Below are 13,411 nucleotides of genomic sequence, written 5' to 3'. Positions count from 1 at the left end.
GAATTTGAGCACTTAATAACAAATTAAGTCAAAGAAGGCATAAATGTCCTTCCATAAATAAGGGTATCTAAATTTAGGCATAAAGGTTTTGACACAGTTGGTTCTAAAGCTGAATGTTGCATGATTACAACAGAGAGTCCAGAGGTATGTCTCCACACAGCCTATGTTGTAGGGTGGGAGGTTGTTACAATAAAAAAAAAAAAAAAGTCCCCATGATAACAATAACCAGTGTAATTTAAGAGATGAGGTGGCTACATTCAATGTTCCCAAGGTTTGAGAGGTTGTGTAGTATACAACAGGAACACATCTCAGTAGTTAAGTGCATTTTCAAAAGAATGAAGTAAAAATACATTATAATATGGAATATCTTACTGGTACGTGTAGATCCGTTAAGTTTGAATGTAATCACGTAATACTTGAAACTGGTAACAAAGAACGGGGCTAAGGTGCACTGTGAACAATACTCAGACCCAAGAGCCACATGACCAACAAAGTACTCAATCTCTCCACTGAGCTACACTGGATGTATGGATACTGAACTTTAATCATCAATCCTCTCCTCTACTTAAAAGACCAGCCAGGGCCAGCGAGACAACTCGGCAGATAATGGTGCTGGCTGCTAACCCTGACAAGCTGAGTTCTAGCCCTAGAACCACACCGTGTGGAAGGAGAGGACCAATTAGTACAAGTTTCCCGTAAACCTCCACCTGCAGTGGCACATGTGCGCACACACACACACAATGTTTACTTTGCCTTTTTAAATGAAGATATTTTCCACAAATTACACTGGAAGAAGTTTAGAGTTAAACTGAGTTTAGAACTAAAATTATTTTGGGGATAAAGTACATTTGTCATGTAGGAATAAATCAGAATGACACTACCTTTCAAAAATACCTTCCTAAATTTTATCCAATGACTAGAACTAGTCCATGTTTTTTGTTTGTTTGCTTGTTTTTTTGTTTCTTTTTTGTTTGTTTTTTTAATTTTTTGTTTTTTTCAAGACAGGGTTTCTCTGTGTAGCTTTGCGCCTTTCCTGGTACTCGCTTTGGAGACCAGGTTGGCCTCGAACTCACAGAGATCCACCTGCCTCTGCCTCCCGAGTGCTGGGATTAAAGGTGTGCGCCACCACTGCCCAGCCTAGTCCATGTTTTAAATTAAGCAAGTTTCTGATTTATATGAGCTTCAGTATATAACTGAATTTAAGGAAATCAAGTATCTTAAAAGAATATCAAGGAATATTTTTTTTTTCTGAGACATGGTTTCTCTGTAACTTTGGACCCTATCTTGGAACTCACTCTGTAGACCAGGCTGGCACCAAACTCACAGAGATCCGCTTTCCTCTACCTCCTGAGTGCTGGCATTAAAGGCGTGCACCACCACTGCCTGGCTAGGCTATTGACTTTTAAAATGCAAGAAAAAGCAACAAGCACATCATGACCCATTTCTGTAAAATATAGTAAAAACAAACAAACAAACAAACAAACAAAACCCTGTTTTTATGCTTGTAAACATTACTACATGGAAACATACAGCTAGCTGTCAGCAGGGTTAAGCACTAACTGCAATGAGATTAGAAAGAGATGTAAAGGCGAGTAACCCAATTTCCAAACACCTCTGTATTTACAAAAAATTTACTAATTTTATAATAATAACAACTGGGGAGAGGGGAACAATTTTTCAGACACAAAGTACCAATGCAGAATGACCAAGCCTTTCTGCTAATCACTTCTAAAGATAACTAAAGAGTCGGAAAACTTAAGCTCTGCTCTTAACTGTTAGTCATAAATTGTATGACTAACAACTATCTTTTAATGTCAACTTCCATTTCTTTTCTTGTAAACTAGAAATAAATTTTCTTTGCCTGATTACTGTAAAAGATAAAATGCATCTGACCTATAAATCATAAAAGGTCACAAACAGCAGCTATATACTTTATGAAATCTGAATTAGTTGGTGAAAAACACCATGAAGAACAATAAAATAGCAAGCCCTTGTTTTTCTAGACAGGGTTTCTCTGTGTAGCCTGGACGTCCTAGAACTTGCTCTGTAGACCAGGCTGGCCTCAAACTCAGAGATTCGCCTGCCTCTACCACTGCCCAGCTGAAGCTTGTTTCCTTAGGGACTAATATAAGTAGGATTAATATCTGACCAGAGTCATCGTCTAACACCTGTAACTTAACATTGCTAAATGGCAATCTGAAAAATGATTTCTCATTAACAGCTTGAATGCTAACTACTATCATACGGCTGTTGTCAAAATTAACGGGGCTAAAATATCTGCTAAGTGCTAAGAACAGCACCGGCTCCCAGAAAGCAGAAATTCTGTGATTAGCAAAACCTTCCCAGGGTTTAGGAGGTAACATACACAAGTGTGTGTGCTTACTTAAAGGCATATTAACATAGAAAACACTGACTTCATCTCAATCTCAGGGGGAAAACTCTACTTAACTGGATCTTCTTTGGCTCTCCTCTTAAAGCAGCTAACACCCACTAAATATCTGTTTTCCATGGAATTAAACATATGTACACAATTTCCCCCCTAAATTTCAAGTAATCATACTCTGTTTTACAGTACAGCTAACCCTTGCTTGCTTTTATAATACAAACAAGTAGAATAGCAAAATTATGAACTTAAAAATGGAAACAGAGGCTTAATTCCATAAATAACATTCATTCGTTAGGAAAACAATAAGCAAACCTCTATAAGCAAGCCTCCATTTTCCCCCAAGCAACTGAGTTGTTCAAAATTGACTTCAACCTGAATGCAGAGTCCTTCAAGGGAGCTATGATGATCAATTCCACTAAAGTGGGATGAACTACCTGCTCCAACCTCCTGTGTGTTCCTGTTCCTCCTTTGAGATCTAGGGCAGCCTGTCATCTTTTAACCACTGGTGACTGCTAAGAGCTATCTTGTAAAGATGTTCCAGCAGCATCAATTCAATCTCCTTCCAAGGGTGAGCACAGACCCTGAAAACTACATACTTTAGGGATAGAATACACTACGACACTGGAGTCCAAGCTACCATCCAGATAAACTTTGGCTACTCTCTCATGACCACCTTCTTCACATACTAGAATGCTTATGCAGTCATGACAAAGTTTGCCACGCTAAAAACAGAGCGCTCTCTAGACCACACTGCTGGAGAAAGCAGGCTGAAAAAGCACATACAATAAACCTCACTTTAATAAAAATACACACCTTCAGGCAGGTTAAAAAAACAAACCTGTAAAACTGGCCATCCAGATAGCTCAGCAAATAAAGTCACTGGGTTTGAGCACCACCAACTCCATCAAGTCATCCTCTGACTGCCACTTGTGCACTAGGGGGTGGGAAGGCAAGTTTGCACCCAGGTACACACAGGATGAAATAAAGAGATACATAATAAAATGTAAAAGATCCACTGCTAAGTGGTTGTGTGATGGACGGCACACATCTCTAATACCATTGAGAGGTAAGAAGAGAACGGGAAGCTTTTGGAGCTGGCTTGTGAATATATATAAAAACAAACCAGAAAGAGTCACACAACAATAGGAAGTACCTGATTTGGGTGAGGAGAAAATTTTTATTGTTTTCTTTGAATTTTCAGTTTTTATCTAATTTGTTTTCCATTAACATGCACGTAAGGTTTTATAATTTGGGGAAATGCTACTTTTACTTATTAGTCAAGCAAAACATGTCTGCTTTACTCTCAAAAGGCTCCAAGGGAGCTCTCTACTTGGGAGCCTAAGGAGATGTTTTAAGAGTCGCTGCCTATTTGGTCACTGACAAACATTCACTGATGGCTTTTATACTAAATTCACCCTGAGAAGTAAAAAGACACAGTAGGTCAGAAAAGAAAGAGTCAAGAGGCTGAAGGACTGCCATTCAAATCCTCTAAGCTGCACGAGGCGTTAACTAACGCCAGGCCTTAAAGTCTCTTTGGAAGCTGGCTCTTCATTTTTATGGTAAAAAGGTATTTTACCCACACCAGGTATTTCCAAGGATCCTCTTCGTTTTCCTTCCTCTTCAATTCTTTCTCCATTTCTTGACCAAGATGCATTAAAAAATATATTTACTGGGGGTGGGGGAGCACACTGGGATCAGAGGATAAATTGTGGGAGTTGTTGTCTTCTGGGGATTGACCCACTGTCTACACTACCCTTACAGGCTTGCTGACTATGCCGTCTACATGTGGAGGAAACAGAAAGCTCTAACCTAACAGACAGAATCAAACATCACACTCTTTAACAGGGCAGTTTTGCCTCAGCATCTTCGGGCACATCTAGATACTTGCCAGTTAACTCAAACTTAAATAATTTCTATATATATACTGTTGAAAGATCTACAAGAATGAACTGATTCTTTTTTCGTTTCTTTTCTTTTTTTTTTTTTTTTTGAGACTATATAAACCTGGTTGTCCTCAAACTCACAGAAATACACCTGTCTCCCTAGGTACCTGTGTATACACCTGGCCCAAAGAACTGAATAATGTAAAGGCATTTAATGGAACAGCCAAATATCTGTAAATCTAGATCTCTTTCTTTCTTTTCTTTTTTCTTTTTTTTGCTATTACTGCACCAAATTACAATTCAGACATTATAAGAATTTCACAAAAATTTTTCCTTAGAATCACATTTTCCCTAAGCCTTTAGACTTTAATCAGAGATAATAGTATCTATATGAAAAGAATTTCGATGACCACCTATGTGAGTAATGTACTAACCTTTACTGTTTACAGTTAGATGTAAACGGACAAAAAGGAGGAGATACCTCATTGGTTTCAGCTTTTGTCTTAGCTGCTAAGGATCAGAACACAATCTGACCAGCTTAGCTTTTCATAAATCTGTCAGTATTTTCTATAGCTCTTGATCTTAATGTAAGTAGAACAGAATTCTACTACATACATGTTTTAAGCTGTGTCAAATCATGAGTAAGATGGCTACTGCCAACATCAAGAATTTAGATCAGAAGTCATCATTCTACACAGCTACTTCTGAAATACCTACAAGCCATAAAACACTCACACTTAATTAATTTGAGATATTTGTTAACACTTAATTTTCAAATTAGAAGGTTTGGGCAGATAAAGTTGGCAAAAGGGCTTAATTTTCTTGAAGAAAGTATCTGAAAATACACAGTTCTCTAAAGAAAATAGCAAAAGTTATAAAATTTTAAGTTAGGTTAATTTACTACTTACCATGTCTTTTCAAAATCAACAGTGTGTTAGTTCAAACAAAAAGCTTACATACCTTATGTAAACAAGTGTCCACTACCCAATTGCACACATTTTCCAGGTCATCAGAGACCTTAAGCCTAGACTGAACATATGCACAGAGCTCCTCATTACTCATCACATCCCAGATCCCATCACAAGCCAAGACGACAAACTCATCCTCTTCTGCTCTTAAAATCTCAAAGACCTCAGGCTCTGGAGAAACTAGCTGTTCTGTCGGGCCCTTGCCGTCGACACACTTGTAATCATAGTCCCCCAGAGCACGAGACACTGCTAATGAACCATTCACACGCTGGATCATCACACTGCCTCCCGCATTTTGGATTCGCTCCTTTTCCATTGGATTACAAGGTTTGTGATCCTTGGTAGAAAAGCAGACTTCTCCATTCCTACACAGAACAGCTCGTGAGTCACCACAGTTGATAAAGTAGATGTGTGTAGGTGAAATCAAAACGCCCACTGCCGTTGAACCGCTCCTGTCCATCCCATTTCTGAGGTCAGAAAAGTTACGCATATATTCATCAATTTTCAAAAAGCCAGTTCTGATACCAGTCTTAACGTTTTCCACCGAAGGCTCAAGAGCAGAGTCTGGTAGGTCAGCTGCCCTGAAGTCTTCATTAGTAGTGATGTGTTCCAATAAATGCGCTGAGCAGTAATTTGCCACTCGGGATCCAGCATGACCATCATAAACTGCAAAAAAGGACCAGTTTTCCAAGCCGTGAGGAATACCCACAACAGCTGTGTGTGCGTCTTCCATTTCCACTCTCCATCCTTGCATACTGCTCAGGCCATAACGCAAACCATTCCCAGCACCATGAGCATTATGTTTTTCAGTTTTGGGTTTATCCAAAAATGCACCCATGTTTAGTAATAAATCTGAAAGAGAAAAAAGAAATGGTGTTTTGTTTAAACTGGACATATCTACAGTGCTCCATTTATTCTGGACCAACTCATTCCCTATGTATTTTCTACAGGCCCTGACTTACTGGGGCGACAGGAGAAGTCCCCTGACGCTCTTTGTTTGTTTGATTTTAGAGACAGGGTTTCTCTGTGTAGCTCTGGAGCCTGTCCTGGAACTCACTTGGTAGCCCAGGCTGGCCTCAAACTCACAGAGATCCGCCTGCCTCTGCCTCCCGAGTGCTGGGATTAAAGGCGTGCACCACCTGGCTCCCCTGACGCTCTTAAGACACTGATTTCTTTTGAATGACTTATTTATTTTTATTTTATGTGCATTGATTGGTGTTTTGTCTTCATGTATGTCTGTGTTGAGGGTGTCAGATTCTGTGGAACTGGAGTTACAGACAGTTGAAAGCTGCCATGTGGTTGCTGGGAATTGAATCTGGGTCCTCTGGAAGAGCAGCCAATGTTCTTAACCTCTAAGCCATCTCTCCAGCTCCTAAGACACTGATTTTTTTTTTCTTGTTTTGTTTTCTCAAAACAGGATTTCTGTGTAACAGCTCTGTCAGTCCTGGAACTCACTCTGTAGACCAGGCTGGCCTTGAACTCACAGAGATCCACCTGCCTCTGCCTTCCAAGTGCTGGGACTAAAGGCGTGTGCCACCATTGCCTGGCTAATACACTGATTTTTAAACCAGCATATAAGACAGAATCCAATCAATTAAATCAGAACCTCTGCAGGCAGACCTAGATATCAGTAGATTTTTGTTGTTTGTCTTGTCTGTCAACTGCTGTCCTGGAACTCACTGTGTAGACCAGGCTGGCATAGAATTCACAGAGAAAAATCCACTTGCCCCTGCCCTCCAAGTACTGGAATTAAAAGTGTGCACTACCACATACACCCTATAATCCCTGCACTGGTAAATGTAAGCAAGAGGATTAAGAGATCAAGACCATAAAGGAGTTCCAGAACAGCCAGGGCTGTTACACAGAAAAACCACATCTGGAAAAAAACTACCAAACAAGCAAAGAGTTCAAGGCCAGCTTGGGCTACAAGTCTCAAAAAACTAAAGAATGTGCAGCAGCCATGCTCAGAATTTTCTAGAGAAAAATGGAGAAATACAACTTGGTTAAGGTCCCCTCCCCCACAATTCAGCTGGGCATGTAGCATACTCCTGAAATCCCAGATACTTATGAGGCTGAGGCAGGAAGATGAAGAGTTGTCAAAACCAACCAAGCAGCCCCTGGGCAAGCCAGCCACTGCTTCTGGCTGCAGCGACTTACTACTGTTTCCTCGCTTCAGTCACTGCTCTGATTCGAAGTTCTGAATGAGCCTGACTGAGTTTAAACCACCCATATACCTTTGGAGTGTATTTATTCTTTCACAAATTACTTTTCTATAAAGTTCCAAACTGATCTTACTTTAAAGCTGGGTGCCTTATAAAGATTTGCTTTTTTAAAGCATTATAAAGTTCCACGATCACTTTCTACATAATGTGCACACATGTGACTAATAAACTATACCATCCATGCACCCACCACAAAGTTTATCCAGGCCAGGAAAGCTTCCTTTCTCATCCCTAGACTCTTCTATCCAGAATAGACAAAACCTCGAATTTGCAATTAGTGTTCCTTATAGTTCAACCACATTCCTGTACAACTTAGTTTTACACACTTAGTAAGTTACACTTTAGTATTTCTGAATCCATACCTCCAGGGAAGCACTTTTACTTTTCAGGCTGTAATACTACTAACCAAACCAATACTTGAATGTATTGTAAAAAGTTAAGATGCACTTTTGAAATGTGTACAATATTACAATACAATTATTAGGACACATTAAGAATTACAGACTTGCTTTAAGAACAATGACTTTTGTAAATGTTGTTTTTAAAAATATGCCGGGCGGTGGTGGCGCACGCCTTTAATCCCAGCACTCGGGAGGCAGAGCTAGGCGGATCTCTGAGTTCGAGGCCAGCCTGAGCTACCAAGTGAGTTCCAGGAAAGGCGCAAAGCTACACAGGGAAACCCTGTCTCAAAAAAACGAAAAAAAAAAAAAAAAAATAAAATGAATATAATGAGTGGAGAGATGGCTCAGCAGAATTGTTTCCAATAACCATGTAATTCTAGCTCCAAGGGATCCAATGCCCTTTTCTGGCCCCTGTCAGCACCAGGCACCCAAACAACACACTTATATCACTTATATACATGCAAGCAAGACACTCTTCCACATAAAATAAAAAAATATATAAGCTGGACCTGGGAGGCAGAGGCAGGTGGATTTTGAGAGTTCCAACCAGCTAGGACTGCATAAAGAGGTTGAGAGGGGACATGAGAGGAGAGGAGAGGGTGGGGGGTGGGGGGAGGAAGGGTGGATAGAGAATATAAAGTTTAAGCCTCTTGCCTTGTTGACAGATTTTGGCTGATCTTATCAGTCATGCTATAAGTGGGGCACACCTTCAGTTTACAGTCACACTTAATTATGGTTCATATTTATAAACATTCATATGAAACTGACAATGTACGAAACGAGCTATCAAAAATAGGTTTTTTTTTTTCCAAAGAGTAAGTGACTTAAAACATAAAGACAAAAACAATGGTATACTAAACAATTATGTAATTGAGTCTTGTAGACTCAAAATCAAGAGTGGATATTTTTATCTACCACAAATTGGACCTCTATATGTTTTGTTGTTTTTCGAGACAGGATTTCTCTGTGTACCCCTGGCTGTCCTAGAATTCACTCTATAAACTAGGCTGGCCTTGAACTCACAGAGATCCACCTGCCCCTGTCTCTAGGATGCTTGGATTAAAGGAGTTCACAGCCACCATCGAGCTCTGGACTTCATTTTTTAAACTCCTGTCTTTTTTCTTTCTCTCCAGCTCTGCAAAGCCATAGTTCCTGAAAAGCCAGGCTTGGAGCTTCTGGAACACCTTCTCCCAAACCACTTTACTAAATTCCATTAAGACTTTACCATCAAGGGCGGCAAAGGCAGGTGGATCTCTGAGTTCAAGGCATCCTGGCCTACAAAGTTGCAAGCAATCCAGGCTTACACTGTAATACCTTGTTTCAAACAAACAACAAACAAAAATAAAAAATCCAAGACTTTACCAACAGTTAAAACAGACCACTTTACATAATTATCTCATGGTCTATCACTCTAACCTCCCAAAAGAGGTAGGTGTGTGTGTGTGTGTGTGTGTGTGTGTGTGTGTGTGTGTGTTTTTAAATGAAGTAGTTTGAAGTGGTAGCACACGCCTGTTATCCCAGCACTGGGAGGCAGGAGCAGAAGGATCTCTGTGATTGTGAGTTCCAGGACAAAAAGAACTGTTACACAGAGAAGTCCCGTCTTGAAAAACAAAAACATAAGGTGTAAGCAACAAATCCTCCATCCTTAATAAATCCAAAGCCGGGTGGTGGTGGCACACGCCTTTAATCCCAGCACTCGGGAGGCAGAGCCAGGCGGATCTCTGTGAGTTCGAGGCCAGCCTGGGCTACCAAGTGAGTTCCAGGAGAGGCGCAAAGCTACACAGAGAAACCCTGTCTCAAAAAACCAAAAAAAAATAAAAAATAAAAAAATAAAAAAAAAATAAATAAATAAATAAATAAATAAATAAATCCAATACGTTTTCTATGGGCACCTTCTCCCTTGAGCTTAAGTCAACACAATTCCAACTATTCTCTTGCAAAGAAAAGGCCTCAGGAGGGGAGGAGTAACTTGTGCAGACCAAGAATCTCACACTCTCAGATAAACAATCTGGAGCGGTGCATCCGGAATGGGACCAGAAGGATGGATGCTAACAGAGATCTACCTCAAGACGGCAATCAAGAATCATAGTACACAAAGGAAGTTGTATATCACCTGAAGACAAGCACAAACTACATTATGTATTTGACTATGTTCTGTAGTTATTTCCTTTTAGGAATCTTCTACCTTTCATTAAAGTTTTGAAGACATTATTCTATCTCAATTACCTGAGTCAAATTAAAGGGGTTTTATACCACTGCCTCCCTGAAGAGGGAAACAGTTAAGCGGTAGGGTCTCTACAAGGTAAATCAAATTGGCTTAATCCAGAGAGCTGGAAAAGACAACTCTGGACTTCTGCCTACCTGCATCTCTATTTTTTATTGTTTGTTTGTTTTGTGACAAGTCTCCCTGTGTTGCCCGCACTGGCTTCAAACTCCTAATCCTCACGTCTTAGCCTCCTGAGTAGCTAGGACTGATGCAAGCATGTGTTAGGATACTGGTTTGTTTTTTAGGTACATAATAAGGTTTAGTCATGTATTAAGAGTCATAAAGTCATTTTAATCACTGACAGTTTCGTTTCATAGTATCATCTGTAAGTTTTGGCTATGAAAATTTATGTATAAGACTTTTTACAAAGCTCATTAGTGCCAGATCTATAATTCATCATATAACAGGAACCCCAGAAAACAAAAGTATATACACACATTTAAACTTCAAAGAATTGAACAAAATAGTTTCAAAAGTCCTAATCTTATAGCAATGAACTCTGAGAAATAAGGAGAAGAATGCCTGCATGCTAAGCACACTAAGTTTGATTCCTAGCTCTACCACATATCTGTTTTCCTAGAAAAGAACATCTATCTCTTCCTGTTGTGAAATTGTGGGTTTAGAGTCTGAATGATAAGTGAACTGCCAACTGCTTCACACAGTTATGACAGTACACAACAGGGGTACTTCTCCTAAGCAACAGACACAGTTCAACTGACATGCACTTCCTAAGTAAAGTACTTCTTTTAACTAAACCATTAAGGATTTTACCCTGATGTCTCTATTGCCTGCTTTGTGTTGTTTAGAGATAGGATCTCATTCTACAACCCAAGGTAGTCTTAACCTTGCAGCAACCCTCCTGTTTCATCTCCCCATTGCTGGGATTCTAAGTGCAAGCAACTATGCCCAGATCTGGAGGAAAATCCAACAAGTTCCTACAATGATGGCAACAGTTTTGGTTGGATTTTGTTTGTTAACTTGACACAAGCTAGAATGATCTGAGAAGAGGGAGTCACACCGGAGAAATGCCTCCACAAGACTGGCCTATGAGACTTTTCTTCCTTTCCTTCTTTTCTGAGACAGGGTCTCTTTATGGAGCCCTGACTATCCTGGAACTCACTATGTAGGACAGATGGGCCTCACATTCACACAGATCTGCCTCACTGCCTCCTGGGTGCTGTGATTAAAGATTTTCTTGACTGATGAACTGTGAACTGTGCCACCCCTGAACACATAGCTTTTGGATAGTATAAGAAAGCAGGCTGAGCAAGCCATGAGGAGCAAGCCAGTGAGCAGCACTTCTTCGTGGTCTCTTCAGCTCCTGCCCTAGCTTCCTTTGACTGTGATATGGGACTGTTATACTGAAATAACCCTTTCCTCCCCAAACTGCTTTTGGTGATGTCATTTATCACAGCATTGAATAGCAACAGAAACAACAGCAATAGAAACCTGGAGACAAATACCTCATGTTTCCAGCCAAATATGCCCTATTGTATGAACTCTTAAGAGGCATTTCCAACCACATATACTAACCATCATCCTGCACTCTAGGAAATGGTTGCTCTACCACAAACAAATAACTGTATACTGCTTTATTGAGTGGTAATGTTTATGTACTCCCTCCCTCCCTCCTTCCCTCCCTCCCTCCCTCCCTCTCTCTCCATATATATATATATATATATATATATATATATATATATATATATATATATATGTGTATGTATGTACATGGAAACTGATTTCAACTTTATTCAAACAAATCAGTCTTATGAAACTTACCTTTAATCAAAATTAAACTTGATTATTATATCTTAATTATTTATCAGATTTAGATTTTATATTTTTTTGGGGGGGAAAGGAGCCACCAATTTGACATGTTTAATTTGAGGAGAATTTTTAAGTTTGTTTTTTAGGTTTTTGAGGCAGGATTTTGCCACATAGCCTAATGGCCTCAGACTCCTGACCCTCCTACCCTACCTTCTGAGTGCTGAGAATAAAGGCATGTGCCACCATACCTGGCTTAAAGAACTTTTTGATAGCAAAACTAAGTAAAAAGTACATAGCCCTCAAGGCCAAAAGTTGTTTTACCTGACCCAGGCTTGCCTCCCTCTATTATCTATAAAGCCTCGTGTAATGAGTGGACTTTCAAAGGATTGAACATAAGCACGTATCCCACTGTTCTGAAATGTCCCAAACGGAATCCACAGGCATTCTAGATCCACAGGACAGTAGCAGGAGGTGTGCATTCTGAAGCCTGAGACAACAGACTTAGGACCAACTGACTTTGCTACTTGGAGGTTACTAATCCTCAGTGAGCTATGAAGACAGCAAAAAGCAATGACATTCAAGCTCAAGGCCACACTGAAAGATCTGGCATTAGTGGCAGCTCTGAAAGCAGAGGTGAAACTCCAAAGAGGAGGTACAAGTCAAATGTAGCAGAATTCCCAGCACCAAGGAAGTTGGGGCAGGAAAGAACTGCAAAGTTTGAGAGCAGACTAGGATACACAGTAAGTTCCAGGACATCCTGGAACACACTACAGAGTATGCACCCCCTCACCATGTGCCCTCCCCGAAACAAAGACGACAGACTGACTGAGAGTCCATTTAGGAAATGGTTGGGCCGGGCATAGTGGCACACTTCTTTAATCCCAGCACTAGGGAGGCCGAGACGTGAATTTTTGCAATTTTGAAGCCCACCTGGTCTACATAGTGAGTTTCAGGACAGCCAGGAGAGGCCCTGTAGGAAATAGGAAAATAAAAAAGCACATCTTAGGGGAGTAGGCTGGGGTGGGGGATAGAGTGGGGGTGGTGTCTTGAACTAGAGAAGGTAAGAAGTGAATAAACCCATCTAACAGCACTGACAGGGAACACTTAACTCTTGGGCTTATTCACTTGCTCCAGAAAGCAGATCCAGGATCAGGATAAAAAGCAGGAAGATCAGATGGGGGGGGGGGGGGGGGTGTACACCTTCAATCCCAGCACTCGAGAGGCAGAGGCAGGCAGATCTCTCTGAGTTTGAGGCCAGCCTGGGCTACAGAGTGAGTTCCAGGAAAAGCTCCAAAGCTACCCAGAGGAGGGAAAAAAGGGCAGAATACATCTATTGTTTATAAGTACATGAAAACCAATAAGCATCACTTTGTTGTCTGCAACAACAAAAATGATTATCCCTTTCAAGCTCAAATCAAAACAGAACATGGAAAAGAATAAATAAAGAGGAGGGTTAAAGAGCATAAAATAGAAATTTAACTCCTCCACTAATAATGGATTATAAACACTACTTTAAAA

The 13,411-nt window shown here is 40.3% G+C and overlaps 1 protein-coding gene across 4 annotated transcripts in view; it reads right to left on the bottom strand.

Annotated features, from left to right (window-relative positions):
• Ppm1b (protein phosphatase, Mg2+/Mn2+ dependent 1B) overlaps positions 1–13,411 on the bottom strand; it is a 67,490-nt gene that overhangs the window by 26,842 nt on the left and 27,237 nt on the right. For all 4 annotated transcript variants that reach the window (XM_052746457.1, XM_052746458.1, XM_052746459.1 and 1 more), the window contains exon 2: positions 5,230–6,089. In XM_052746457.1, coding sequence (XP_052602417.1) covers positions 5,230–6,075 — 846 coding nt within the window. In that variant the 5' untranslated portion in view covers positions 6,076–6,089. The remainder of the gene's footprint in view (positions 1–5,229; positions 6,090–13,411) is intronic.

This window comes from Peromyscus californicus, unplaced genomic scaffold (genome assembly GCF_007827085.1).
Source record: "Peromyscus californicus insignis strain IS unplaced genomic scaffold, ASM782708v3 Scaffold_1__1_contigs__length_55948999, whole genome shotgun sequence".
Classification (NCBI taxonomy): Eukaryota; Metazoa; Chordata; class Mammalia; order Rodentia; family Cricetidae; genus Peromyscus; species Peromyscus californicus.
The sequence above is the reverse complement of the archived record's forward strand: the minus strand, read 5'-3'. Positions and strand labels throughout refer to the sequence as shown.